This window comes from Aquarana catesbeiana, linkage group LG11 (genome assembly GCF_042186555.1).
Source record: "Aquarana catesbeiana isolate 2022-GZ linkage group LG11, ASM4218655v1, whole genome shotgun sequence".
NCBI lineage: Eukaryota > Metazoa > Chordata > Amphibia > Anura > Ranidae > Aquarana > Aquarana catesbeiana.
The window spans coordinates 230,912,233-230,927,660 of record NC_133334.1 but is presented as its reverse complement, the minus strand read 5'-3'; the positions used below and the strand labels follow the sequence as shown (position 1 = coordinate 230,927,660).

General features: G+C 42.3%; 1 protein-coding gene across 1 annotated transcript in view; it reads left to right on the top strand.

Moving 5' to 3' along the window:
* LOC141112551 (5-hydroxytryptamine receptor 3A-like) overlaps window positions 1-14,961 on the top strand; it is a 97,494-nt gene extending 82,533 nt beyond the window's left edge. The window contains exon 9 of the mRNA XM_073605471.1: window positions 13,822-14,961. Within this exon, the coding sequence (XP_073461572.1) occupies window positions 13,822-14,105 (284 nt within the window). The 3' untranslated portion in view covers window positions 14,106-14,961. The remainder of the gene's footprint in view (window positions 1-13,821) is intronic.
* The last annotated feature ends 467 nt before the right edge of the window (window positions 14,962-15,428 follow it).

The window sequence follows — 15,428 nt, the reverse complement described above, 5'->3', positions numbered from 1 at the left end:
CCCCCCCCCGTAAGACTCCTGGGATATATGACATCATTTTCCTAGGCATTGAAACCAGAAAGGAACTGAAAAAATGAAAAATGTAAAACATTTTTACAAAAAGTAAATATCATATACTTTTCTATCTACTTACCAATGCTAGCAGCATAAGGATTACAAATAGTCAATGTTGACTGAGAGGGTGAAGTTTGGCTTTACACAGAACCCTGTTTTAAGAAAACTTACTATCTAAAACAGAGGAACAATTGATACTAAAGACAATATATCTAAGAGATAGGTAGATCCAGAATGTTGTTGGGTACAGGCAGAATAGGAATCCAAGAAATTATGAGTTTTCAAGGATCGCCTAAAGGCAGACAGAGGAGGAGATGACAATAATGGCTGAGGTAGGGAGTTCCAGGAGGAGCTTCTGGAGAAGTACTGGAGGCAAGCATGAGGGGAGGAGAAGAGGGCGCTAGCAAGCAGGAGGATTTGGGTGAAGCAAAAAAAAATGGTTTGGGTGATATTTTGAGACAGTTTGAGTGGGTTGGTGATGTAGCAGGGGGCAGAGCTATGGATAGATTTGTATGTTAGTATTTAAAAAAAAAAAATTGTCACGCATTCGGAAGTCAGTGGATTGGCAGAAGGGGATGGCAGTTGGCAAGGTGGAGAGTCTAGTAGCAGCATTAGTGATAGACTGAGTGGAGAAGAGGGAGTGGGTAGCCTGTTTAAAGGTTGACCAATGAAAATCGAGTTGCATTAGTCAAAGCAATAGATAACAAGTGAGTGAATTAGTATCTTGGTGGTGTAATTCTTTAACCACTTCAGCCCCGGAAGGATTTACCCCCTTCCTGACCAGAGCACTTTTTACAATTTGGCACTGCATCGCTTTAACTGCTAATTGCGCGGTCATGCAATGCTGTACCCAAACAAAATTTCTGTCCTTTTCTTCCCACAAATAGAGCTTTCTTTTGATGGTATTTGATCACCTCTGCGGTTTTTATTTTTTGCGCTATAAACGGAAAAAGACCAAACAATTTTGAAAAAAAATGATATCTTCTAATTTTTGTTATAAAAAAAATCCAATAAACTCAATCTTAGTTATACATTTAGGCCAAAATGTATTCGGCCACATGTCTTTGGTAAAAAAAATGTCAATAAGCGTATATTTATTGGTTTGCGCAAAAGTTATAGCGTCTACAAACTAGAGTACATTTTATGGAATTTACACAGCTTTTTAGTTTATGACTGCCTCTGTCATTTCTTGAGGTGCTAAAATGGCAGGGCAGTACAAACCCCCCCAAATGACCCCATTTTGGAAAGTAGACACCCCAAGGAAATTGCTGAGAGGCATGTTGAGCCCATTGAATATTCATTTTTTTTGTCCCAAGTGATTGAATAATGACAACAAAAAAAAAAATTTACAAAAAGTTGTCACTAAATGATATATTGCTCACACAGGCCATGGGCATATGTGGAATTGCACCCCAAAATACATTTAGCTGCTTCTCCTGAGTATGGGGATACCACATGTGTGGGACTTTTTGGGAGCCTAGCCGCTTAGGGGGCCCCGAAAACCAAGCACCGCCTTCAGGATTCCTAAGGGCGTAAATTTTTGATTTCACTCCTCACTACCTATCACAGTTTTGAAGGCCATAAAATGCCAAGATGGTACAAAACCCCCCCAAATGACCCCATTTTGGAAAGTAGACACCCCAAGCTATTTGCTGAGAGGCATGTTGAGTACATGGAATATTTTATATTTTGACACAAGTTGCGGGAAAGTGACCAATTTTTTTTTTTTGCACAAAGTTGTCACTAAATGATATATTGCTCAAACATGCCATGGGCATATGTGGAATTGCACCCCAAAATACATTCTGCTGCTTCTCCTGAGCATGGGGATACCACATGTGTGGGACTTTTTGGGAGCCTAGCCGCGTACGGCGCCCCGAAACCAAGCACCGCCTTCAGGATTTCTAAGGGCGTAAATTTTTGATTTCACTCCTCACTACCTGTCACAGTTTTGAAGGCCATAAAATGCCAAGATGGCACAACCCCCCCCCCCCAAATGACCTCATTTTGGAAAGCAGACACCCCAAGCTATTTGCTGAGAGGCATGTTGAGTACATGGAATATTTTATATTTTGACACAAGTTGCGGGAAAGTGACCAATTTTTTTTTTTTGCACAAAGTTGTCGCTAAATGATATATTGCTCAAACATGCCATGGGCATATGTGGAATTACACCCCAAAATACATTCTGCTGCTTCTCCTGAGTATGGGGATACCACATGTGTGGGACTTTTTGGGAGCCTAGCCGCGTACGGCGCCCCGAAACCAAGCACCGCCTTTAGGATTTCTAAGGGTGCAAATTTTTTATTTTACTCCTCACTACCTATCACAGTTTTGAAGGCCATAAAATGCCAAGATGGCACAAACCCCCCCCCAAATGACCCCATTTTGGAAAGTAGACACCCCAAGCTATTTGCTGAGAGGCATGTTGAGTCCATGGAATATTTTATATTTTGACACAAGTTGCGGGAAAGTGACCAATTTTTTTTTTTTTTGCACAAAGTTGTCACTAAATGATATATTGCTCAAGCATGCCATGGGCATATGTGGAATTACACCCCAAAATACATTCTGCTGCTTCTCCTGAGTACGGGGATACCACATATGTGGGACTTTTTGGGAGCCTAGCCGCGTACGGGGCCCCGAAACCAAGCACCGCCTTCAGGATTTCTAAGGGCGTAAATTTTTGATTTCACTCCTCACTACTTATCACAGTTTTGAAGGCCATAAAGTGCCAAGATGGCACAAAACCCCCAAATGACCCCATTTTGGAAGGTAGACACCCCAAGCTATTTGCTGAGAGGCATGTTGAGTCCATGGAATGTTTTATATTTTGCCACAAGTTGCAGGAAATGACAAACTTGTCACTAAATGATATATTGCTCACACAGGCTATGGGCATATGTGGAATTGCACCCCAAAATACATTCTGCTGATTCTCCTGAGTACGGGGATACCACATGTGTGGGACTTTTTGGGAGCCTAGCTGCGTACGGGGCCCCGAAGACCAAGCACCGCCTTCAGGATTTCTAAGGGCGTAAAGTTTTGATTTACTCCTCACTACCTATCACAGTTTCGAAGGCCATAAAATGCCAAGATAGCACAACCCCCCCCCAATGACCCCATTTTGGAAAGTGGACACTCCAAGCTATTTGCTGAGAGGCATGGTGAGTATTATGCAGCTCTCATTTGTTTTTGAAAATGAAGAAAGACAAGAAAAAAAATTGAAAAAAGTGAGGTCTGCAAAATACTCACTATACCTCTCAGCAAATAGCTTGGGGTGTCTACTTTCCAAAATAGGGTCATTTGGGGGGGGTTGTGCCACCTGGGCATTCCATGGCCTCCTGTGATAGGCAGTGAAGAGTGAAATCAAAAATTTATGCCCTTAGAAAGCCTGAAGACGGTGCTTGGTTTTCGAGGTCCCGTACGCGGCTAGGCTCCCAAAAAGTCTCACACATGTGGTATTCCCTAACTCAGGAGAAGCAACAGAATCTATTTTGGGGTGTAATTTCACATATTCCCATGGCATGTTTGAGCAATATATCATTTAGTGACAACTTTGTGCAAAAAAAAAAAAAAAAGTGTCTTTTTCCTGCAACTTGTGTCACAATATAAAATATTCCATGGACTTGACATGCCTCTCAGCAAATAGCTTGGGGTGTCCACTTTCCAAAATGGGGTCATTTGGGGGGGGGGTTTGAACTGTCCTGGCATTTTATGCACAACATTTAGAAGCTTATGTCACACATCACCCACTCTTCTAACCACTTGAAGACAAAGCCCTTTCTGACACTTTTTGTTTACATGAAAAAAGTATTTTTTTTGCAAGAAAATTACTTTGAACCCCCAAACATTATATATTTTTTTTAAACAAATGCCCTACAGATTAAAATGGTGGGTATTTCATTTTTTTTTCACACAGTATTTACGCAGCGATTTTTCAAACACTTTTTTTTGGGAAAAAACACACTTTTTAAAATTTTAATGCACCAAAACACACTATATCTCCCAAATGTTTGATGAAATAAAAAAGATGATCTTAGGCTGAGTACATGGATACCAAACATGACATGCTTTAAAATTGCGCACAAACGTGCAGTGGCGACAAACTGAATACATTTTTAAAAGCCTTTAAAAGCCTTTACAGGTTACCACTTTAGATTTACAGAGGTGGTCTACTGCTAAAATTTCTGCCCTCAATCTGACCTTCGCGGTGATACCTCATATGCATGGTGCAATTGCTGTTTACATTTGACACCAGACAGACGCTTGCGTTCGCCTTTGCGCGAGAGCAGGGGGGGCAGGGGTGCTTTTTTTTTTGCTTTTTTTTTTTTGCTTTTTTGTCTTATTTTTAAACTGTTCCTTTCATTTTTTAATTTTTTTTATTGTTATCTCAGGGAATGTAAATATCCCCTATGATAACAATAGGTAGTGATAGGTACTCTTTTTTGAAAAAAATGGGGTCTATTAGACCCTAGATCTCTCCTCTGCCCTCAAAGCATCTGACTACACCAAGATCGGTGTGATAAAATGCTTTCCCAATTTCCCAATGGCGCTGTTTACATCCGGTGAAATCTAAGTCATTAAAATGCTCGTAGCTTCCGGTTTCTTAGGCCGTAGAGATGATTGGAGCCATTCTGGTCTCTGATCAGCTCTATGGTCAGCTGGCCGAATAACCGGCTACATTCTCGGGTTCCCTGTTGGGACAGGAGAGCCAGAGAAAAACATGGAAGACGGTGGGGGGGGGCTATTCCTTTCCACTGCCTGTAAAAGCAGTACTGAGGCTAATTAGCCGCTAGGATTGCTTTTACATGAAAGCCGACCGCTGGCTGAAAAGAATGATACCAAGATGATACCTAAACCTGCAGGCATCATTCTGGTATAATCACTAAAAGTCCAGCAACATTCCAGTACGTTGCTGGTCCTTGTTGTATATTGTATATTGTAAACTTTTTCTTCATGCAGCCTGTGGGCTGAACGAAAAAAAGATATTGGAGCATTGGGGCATCCTCCCGCAAAAGGTAGGAGCAAATCGCTCCTTCACCCACTGCTGCCCCCACGCTTCGGCATATAAGCTGAAGTATGTAACTGTGGTTGTGAAATCACCTCCGACAGCGCTGGAGTCACAGCTTTATGTATCGTGGGAGCAAACGCTGTTGCTGTCAAGATAAATAAATCCACGCTGCAACTGAATGGCGTACCTGCTAAGCAAATGATGGTTAACAATAAAACAAAGTAACATTACAGTATAACAGTAAGACTTACCATACCTGCAAAGCAAATAAAAAAAAAATAGTAAAAAATAAAACATTTAACGCAACCTGTGCCTAAAATATATATATGCCGAAGCATGGGGGCATCCTCCCGCAAAAGGCAGGAGCAAATCGCTCCTCCACCCACTGCTGCCCCCACGCTTCGCATATATGCTGAAGTATGTAACTGTGGTGGTGAAATCACCTCCGACAGCGCTGGAGTCACGGCTTTATGTATCGTGGGAGCAAACGCTGTTGCTGTCAAGATGAATAAATCTGCTCTGCAGCTGAATGGTGTACCTGAAAACAAAAAAATGGTTACCAATAAAACACAGTAAACAGTAAAGTATAAAAAAATTGCATACCTATAAAGCAAACATGATAAAAACATAACAACAATAAAACATTGCAGAATAGAATACAGTAAAAGAGAGCAGAACAATAGAGAGAGAATAGAGAGAGAACAATAAAACGACAACTATTTTTGGTTGTTTTATTTTATATATTTTTTGTGGGTTTTTTTTTTTTTTTATTTTTTTTTGTATTTTGTTTTTGTTTTTTTACACTTTTTTTTGTAACTTTAACTTTTGTAACTGGTACCAGGTTTGGGTCTCTCAAAATGCGATGGCATCTTGGGAGACCCTCTGAAAGTGTGTCCTAGACTGTGCAGTGCTGTACCCTACGCTAATACTCAACTAGTGTATGGTAGCATTCAAAACATTCACCAATGCAAAGACCAGGATTGTCAGGACAGGAGGGACAATAATACCGGGTGTCACGCCTATATCCGCGCTTGCTGCAGACACAACATCTTTTTTGGGGGGCTTGTTGGGTAGGGGTACTCGGGAGGACATAAAGAAAATGCCTCTCATGCAGCCGGCTTACTGCATTTGGTTGGGGAAGGTGAGGTGGAGCACTGTCTGGAAACAGAAGGGCTCTGACGATCTCTTTCTGGAATTTAAGGAAGGATACAGTCCGTCCTGAAGCTCTGTATAGCACATAAGCGTTCAGCAAAGCCAATTGAAAGAAACAGACACTTTTTTGTACCAGCATCTGGCCTTACGGGCAACTAGGTACGGCGCCAACAACTGGTCGTTGAGGTCCACCCCTCCCATATTTTGGTTATATTCGTGGACACAGAGGGGTTTCTCCACAACACCAGTCGCCGCAGTAATTTGGACCCTTGTGTCTGCATGAAGGGAGGTAAGAACGAAAACATTCTTATTATCCCTCCACTTCATAGCGAGCAAATTATTACACTGCAAGCAGGCTCTCTCCCCCAGCCTAAGACGGGAATCTACAAGCCGCTGGGGAAAGCCCCGGCGATTAGGTGGCACGGTGCCACATGCTCCAATCTGATGATCAAAAAGGTGACTAAAAAGTGCACGCTTGTGTAATAATTGTCCACGTACAAGTGGTACCCCTTTCCGAATAAGGGTGACACGAAGTCCCACACAATCTTGCCAGCGCTTCCTATGTAGTCAGGGCAGTTTGTCGGCTCTACGTGACTATCTTTGCCCTCGTAAACCATAAAACTACATGTATAGCCTGTGGCCCTGTCACAGAGCTTATACATCTTGACCCCGTATCTGGCACACTTGCTGGGAAGGTACTGTTTGAATGAAAACTCAATCAGGGACTCATCAACGCAGACAACCTGATGGGGAGTAAACAAGTCTGCAAAACGTTGGTTGAAGTGGTTTACGAGGGGCCGAATTTTGTAGAGCTGATCGTATTCAGGATCTCCACGAGGATGACAGAGTTCATTGTTGTTGAAGTGCATGAACCGCAAACCGCTTGCCAGTACACCAGAAGGAATAGCGGCGCTAATACTTCTCTGCTCCATACGAGGGACCTGCGGTTCTTACACTTCAAGGACAGAAGAAGTTCGGGGTCTGGTACGCCTGACCTTGGCAGGGACCACACGTCAGAGCTATCTGTCATGGAGCCGCTGTCGTCTACAGGTTCGTATTCTGAGCCTGAATCTGACAGATGAGTGACTTCCTCTTCACTATCTGTCATGCTCAGAAACGTGTAGGCCTCTTCACTAGTGTACCTTCGATTTGCCATTTTGGGCTCTAAATTTAGCAGTACACTAGTGAGAGTCACAGGCAAAAAAGCTCCTGACTGTTAGCGACTGTATCAAAACGCTACCAACAAAAACTGTTAGCGATCGCAGGGATCAGGCCTGACTCTGCAGATGCTGCAGTTATGTGTGTTTAGTGTTTTGTAAGTGACTGTGATCGATCGATACTGCACTTGGGTGGGCTGGGCTGGGCTGGGCCGGGCCGAGGGGCAAAACGCAGGTGCTAGCAGGTATCTGGGCTGATCCCGCTAACACTGTGTTTTTGGGAACCCTAAACTGCTGAGGACGCTAGTATAGATCTGATCGGATCAGATATCGATCCGTTCAGATACTATACCACTAAGGGAGGTGTATGCTGCGTGCGTGGGTGTTAGCGGTATTGGCGCTAACCTGACGCTGCCTGGGGCGACGCAGACCTTATCTGACCCTAAAAACTTATATCACCGCCGGGCGATTAGGGGGTTAAACCTTTATAAGGTAATAAACGGTGGGTGCCCTGAAACTATAATAAACAAACAAACTAACCAGCGTCACCCCTAACAGTTATACGGTGATCACTGGTGAAAGGGTTAACTAGGGGGCAATCAGGGGGTTAAAACCTTTATTAGGTAGTATATGGGGGTCCCTGTCGCTATAAAACGCTGACGGCGAACCTATATACTTACCTTCCTAACTAGCGTCACCTGTGTCACTAATACAGCGATCAGAAAAAAGATCGCTTAGTGACACTGGCGACGGTGATCAAGGGGTTAAAACTTTATTAGGGGGGGTCGGAGGGGTACCCTAGACCTAAAGGGGGCTAACCTATATACTTACCTCCCTAACTAGCGTCACCTGTGTCACTAATACAGCGATCAGAAAAAAGATCGCTTAGTGACACTGGCGAAGGGGGGTGATCAAGGGGTTAAAACTTTATTAGGGGTGGTTAGGGGGTTACCCTAGACCTAAAGGGGGCTAACCCTAACTGCCCTACCACTTATAACTGTCACTAACTGACACCAATGCAAAAAAAAAAACTGCTATTGGTGTCACTGTGACAGGAGGTACAGGGGGGTGATCGGGGGGTGATCTGGGGGTGATGGGGGGTGAAAAGTGTGCCTGCGTGTTCTACTGTTAGTGTAGTGTTGGTGCAAACAAACTTGATATCTTCTCTCCTCGGCGCCGGAACGAAAAGACCAGCTCGAGGAGCGATGACATCACTTCCTCTGCCGCTGTTTACATTACAGCAGCAGAGGAAGATTTTAATTCGTGGGGAGCGATCGCGAGGGGGTGGCAACGAATGAGTGGCCTCCCACTCAGCCTGTATCGCTTCCCCAACGAAGCCGACCACAATCGGGCACCGGGGGGGGGGGGGGCGATACACCCCCAGCCCGCGGGAGGCAGATCACGTACCAGGTACCTGCCTGTGCCATTCTGCCGCAGTATATCTGCATTAGGCGGTCGGCAAGTGGTTAAGAAGGGGCATATTCTGGAAATGTTAAGGAGGTCAACGTGATAAGATTCGGACAGTAATTAAATGTAAGGCTGAAAGGAGAGGTTTGAGTCCAGGATTACGCCTAGTACCCTGACATAGGGGAATAGAAAGATGTAGGAAAGTTGTTCTATTGCTCGTGATTGAAAAGTTGGGGGAGAATGCACTATGGAGGAAATAGTATGAGCTCAGTTTGTGGAAGATTGAGTTTTAGGAAGTGGTGTAACATTTATATTGATAATGTTAATTGGTAAATTAATGATGCGCAGGGAGACTGAACGACTGAGCTGAAGAGTGGAGAGATAGATTTTTGTGTTATCAGCATAAAGATTTTATTGGAAGCAATGTAAGGTTATTAACCTCCCTGACAGTATTCCCGAGTGTGGCTTGGGGTTAAATTTCAGCACCATTAGCGGTAACCCCGAGTCACATGCGGGATTGCATTGCAGGATCCTGGTGCGGTATACTTACCTTGTCCCCAGGATCCTGCGATGTCCCCCGCTGTCAAGGGGTTAATATGGCGCACAATGGAGGTAGCCGAGTACATATAACTAAAAATGGTGGGGGGAAGGGGGTGGGTTGGGGGTTCCTGAGAGGGGGAACTTGGTGGTGGTAGTTAATGTTTCACAACAAGTTAAGGTATTAGTCCATGTAAGGATAAAATGATGCTGAATAAATGGAAGGCAGCCAGTCTATAAAAGCTAGAAGAAGCTCTGGAACAATAAATAAGAAAGAAGGAAGGCGCCCTCTAAGTGCAGCATGTATGTTAAAAATATTTATTACAATAGATAAAAACACTCACATTTGAGTTGCTAAAAACCAGCATGTAAAGTAGTTTCCTCCGCGTGCTCTCGGGGGATGTGGGTGTCACGGGCCAGTGGGGGGGTTCCTGGGATGTGATTTTCTGGGATGTGAATTTCCCATAACATTCCTCTCATTCCCAAATACCCGTCTGGAAACACACTCCCCCCCTCCTTTTGTCCCAATCTTACGCGTCATGTAAATGTGTATATATGTGTATGTGTGTGTGAAAGGATCCTTTATAAATGGTTCTTTGTGTTTATACACGTATATACATTGTACATGTTTTATTCCTTTTCCATCATTGCGTCATTTCTTCTCATATATACCACCCATCTCTCCCTATAATTATACACCTATTTAATTATATACCGTTTTCTGCATTTTTGTATTCCCTTCCCATATATATATATATTTGTTCCCGTCCACTATGATCAATACAACATTCCTCTTTATATAGACCGCCTTCTCCTTACCCCACGATCCATATACACACATACATGTTTTTACCACAACATACTCATTTGCATATCTCCTCCCCCCCTCACTCCCCACCCCGTCCACTCACCATCTCCCTTCACTCCCCTTCCACATTGTGTACACCCCATCTCCATGGTTACCTACGCGCCCAATCATTATACATAGTCCCGCCCTCCTCTCAATGACCTCTCCACCCCTCCCAGTGCCTATGGTATAAATTCCCACACTGAATATGGCCACCAGCATACCTAGGAGCATGCATGCTCCGAACGTGAAGCACCGCCCGCCTCACCCCACTCCTGGAAGTGAAGACGCAGGTCAGCACGGCGCTCCACAGAGGATCCATGACCGACATCCTGGCTGCCCGGACGCTCTGAGGATCCTCAGCACCACTGGAACAGCTACCAGGACCCAGGTCACAGGACTCACATCCCAGGAACCCCCCCACCGGCCCGTGACACCCACATCCCCCGAGAGAACACGGATGAAACTACTTTACATGCTGGTTTTTAGCAACTCAAATGTGAGTGTTTTTATCTATTGTAATAAATATTTTTAACATACATGCTGCACTTAGAGGGCGCCGTCCTTCTTTCTTTTTTTTTTATGTCCCCCGCTGTGTCTGCGGGCTCTGCCCTCCTCCTGAAGCCTTTCTGTGCCGGGCTCCGTTCCCTGCGAGCGTTGCGACGCATGGGGTGGAGCCTGGCGGCAAATTCTAAAAACTGTAAAAATCATAACACATACAGTACTGTAATCTTACAGATTACAGTACTGTATGAAATCATTTCACATCCCTTTTGTCCCCAATGCTTTGTCCAATGCCCTGCATGCAGTTTTATATGATATATACTGTTCTTTCTGTCTGGAAACTTGAGATTGTAGCTAGAAAACAGCGATAGTAAATTAGAACACTTGCAGAATTGAGCGATAGTGAATCGTGGGGAAATTTATTTTATTATTATTATATATATATTTTTTTTAATTATTTATATTTATTTATTATATTATAATTTATGATTTTTTTTAAACTTCATCATACCAGGGATATCTACTAGACTCTTGTTGGACAGATTTAAGTGTATTATTGCTAAGAATTACAGGCCTACAATATAAAACTGCAAAATAATAGTATATATAAACAATTCAAGTAAACATACACTACAAACAGTGCTATTGTTGGGCAAAAAACATATATATAAATATCATGCGGCCAACTACGCACAAAAGTGATTAAACAGAGAGGTACAGAGTCTGTGAGGTGATCAGGGAAATGTCCATAAGTGATAATACTTATTTTTTTTTTTTTTTTTTTTTTTAAACGGCTGCTGTCTCTTAGATCACTTAGTGTAGAAACTGAGTGTTTTTACCTCCCCCATTCTCTAGTTCTGCTCTCTTAATTTTGGACATTGACTTATCCTTCTGGCGCTGAGTGGTGTGCTGCAGGCCCGAGCAAACCTCTTCTTTCCCTACAATATAAAACGCCAAATTTCTATGCAAAATAATTGTACTGCTTTGAGACGCAAAAATCTGAAATAATCATACCGCCAGGGAGGTTAACTGACCAAATGCGGGTAAAATGAAAGGACCTTATAGGGGTTGCAATTAACAGATAATGGGGCATAATTATAATGCAGGGGATCTGACATTTGCCAAACATTCACTGCAGGTAAATCATTCAGGTGCATGGGTTTTAAAAGCTATTAATTCACTGTTAGTAAATATTTGGTGAAAGTCAAACCTACTTTAAAAATATGCTGCTTAATCTTCAAATCCGGTGGAACCTCAGCATCCTAGGCCCAGACTATACATGAGTAGGGATGGCAAACGCTTTGGGCTGAGCATACGTTCGGCCCGAACAACACACGAATTTTCTGTACGCTCGGTGGTTTGCCCAAGGAGCGCACAGTCAATTGGTTGTTAAGGAACAGGGCCTGGTAAGCTGCCTGCTGAGTCATTAACAACAGATGAGTCATCAACTGTCAGTGGGCTTCTCCACTGACAGTTGAGTGGAAATTTTTTTTGGGTCTGACATGGATTTTAAGGGGAACCCCATGCCAAAATTAAGAAAAGAAAACAGCGTGCCCCCCTCCCCAAAATCCATACCAGACCCTTATCTGAGCATGCAGCCTGGCAGGCCAGAAAAGGGGGGGGTGACCAAGCCATACCAGGCCACATGCCACAAAGCACGAGGGGGTGCTTTGGGGCAGGGGGGCTCTGTTCCTGACAACCCTGGGTGGTGGTTGTGGGGGTCTGCGAACAGGGGGCTTATTAGGATCTGGAAGATCTGGAAGATCCTGCCCCCCCCATGCGAATGAGTATGGGGTACATTGCACCCCTACTCATTCACCAAAAAAGTGTCAAAATAAATAAAGACAGTTTTTGACAATTCTTTTATTAAAAAAACAAAAAAAACAATGTCCCCCAATGTAGATCAGTCGCCAATCACGACGTCCACCGCACCACTGGACCCAAAAACCCCCCCAAAAAATGCTCTGCCCGCGACGAAAGCTAACTGCCGAATGCTGGGTCGGTGATGTCACAAGGGGGGGCGGTGCCACCAGGTGACATCACCAGGTGGCCCCACCCCTTACCCTTTTAAGAACTGTCACACGGAAGAGCAGGCATTCAGTGGTTAGCCTTTACGGGGCCGGTGGTGCAACAGGTGTTGGATCTGGATCTACATTGAGGGACATTTTTTTTTTTTTTTAATAAATGATTTTTCAAAAACTGCCTCCTGTCTTTTTTTTTTTTTTTACACTTTTACAGTTCAAAGCAAGTCAGCAGAATAGCAGCACTATCATATTACATTCTGCAAGGATGACATAGGAATTCTTTTTTACCATCGTGCATTAGTGCTCACAAACTTTTCTACTGCCTCCATGTGCATTTCATAACAGTTGCTGGACAACTATCGTATTGTGAAATCTTCATTGAACCCAGGTACTTGTCACTTCATGATAAGTGAGTTGGTTGGCAAATAGGATAAATAGGCAGGTTAACAAATTGTAATCTTCTGGATACTCCTGAGAAAAGAATGTAAAATTGTCCTATTTGTTAGAAATTTTATAATTAATAAATCCCAGCTGCCTTGATAACTGTATTGTCATCCCTATGGATAAAACAGACCTGTTTTCAAATATACAGGCACATTTATGCCCTGTACACATGGTCGGACATTGATCGGACATTCCGACAACAAAATCCATGGATTTTTTCCGACGGATGTTGGCTCAAACTTGTCTTGCATACACACGGTCACCCAAAGTTGTCGGAAAATCCGATCGTTCTGAACGCGGTGACGTATAACACGTACGTCAGGACTATAAACGGGGCAGTAGCCAATAGCTTTCGTCTCTTAATTTATTCTAAGCATGCGTGGCACTTTGTGCGTCGGATTTGTGTACACCCGATCGGAATTTCCGACAACGGATTTTATTGTCAGAAAATTTTATAGCAAGCTCTCAAACTTTGTGTGTCAGAAATTCCTATGGAAAATGTGTGATGGAGCCTACACACGGTCGGAATTTCCGACAACAAGGTCCTATCACACATTTTCTATTGGAAAATCCTATTGTGTGTACAGGGCATAAGAGTTTGCAATTGGTGATTCTCCTCATTAAAAAGTCATGAGCTGTCATGAGAAATAATTCCTAATTTAATAATTTTCCTAATTCCAGGTGACCGTCAGAAAAAGGGAAAAATATGCTTAGAGCTTGTGGAGAAGGAAGCGAATACGGAGAGAGAGTTGAACATATCTACAGAAGTAAAGCTCTTAAAAAGGCTACTGTTAGCGATTTTGAAGATCCACAAATTACTGACAGACACTAAAACGGAAAACATTGCCAAGTTACAGTGTACCTTGGCAGCTAACCTGGTCGACCGTCTAATATTAATAGTATACACGCTGATAATAACAGTTTTAACCATTTATGTAACTGTTGTCTGGTCTAAAAAATATTAAATGCTTGCTAAAAAAAGTCTATAGCTTTTTTGCATGTCTGATAATTGGGACAATTTGAAATCACACTTCTCAATTGAACTATGTCTGTTTTCTTTTACTCTTTAAAATACTGTGAAGCACTGACTTTTGGATTAAAATAGAAATTTCAGTTTATTGCTCTCTAGTTAAAAATTAAAATAGAGCCCAGTGGAGTATTCCAAAAAAACATAGTTTATTTCCCATTGAAGAAACTCTGGGGGTCATTTACTATAACGCCGTGGCGCTAATTAGCGCTAATTACTGCAAATTAGCTCTAATTGCGGTAATTAGCGCTAAAACAGTATTCACTATAGCGCTGGTGAAAAAATACTCCCAAAATCGAATTTATTGTAGTTCCCTGAAACAAAATAGCTCCCAAACCCTTACTCTGCTAAAACCTGGACAATTGCACATGGAATAATTGTTTAGAGTATGATATAATTGCCTAAATAGTACTGAAATATGCGGTATATTATTTAAAGGTAATCTGCTTTTAAACTGTGTGAAAAAGTGATTTCTACACTGAAATATCTTTAAAAGTCTGAGAAGAGATTAATTCCCTGTTTTTGTACAACTAGGTGCCAACACAACTGAGCATGCTCAGACCTGCAAATAGCTCTCATTGTAGCTCCAGTGTCTTTTTTACAGGGCGCTATAGTAAATACAAAAATGAGCGCTGAGTTAAAAAGCATTTTTTGGAAGTGAAAATCGGTGCTATTATAGTCCAATGCAAGTTTTAGCCATTGATTCTAATGGTACAACTTATAACTTTCACAAATAAATCCTTTTAATGTTGAGATGAAATGTATCTTTCTCTGAAATAAATTTTCCTTTGCAACATTGTTGCTTCTACTTCAAATATTTTGTTTTTAAGAATGCTAGAATGTGGAATGTTTTGATGTTTTGGTAAAATATATTTTTTCTATGTCACTTTCACTTGTTACTCTCGATCTCACAACAATCTTTACTCAAACTCACACAGGTGTCTTTATAATCCACAAACAATACCATTGCTGATGCAAATTTAAAATGAGTCACAATTTTTTGTGCTTTTTATTATTTCCAAATAATCATAATTTGAGCCCCAAAAATGTGATACGTGTACCAACATCAGAAATCAAAATGTAATTCCCAAAAATTTGAGGGTAATATTCTACTCTCACCCACAAAAAAACACCAAATATCACAGAATAAATCAAGAAGAATAACTCTTGAGTAATGTAATTCCATCACCTGTATGTCCAAAGAAATGCAGTATTTATGTGTATTTATGTGTAGTAGGTTTTCACATGTGTCAGCTCTGTG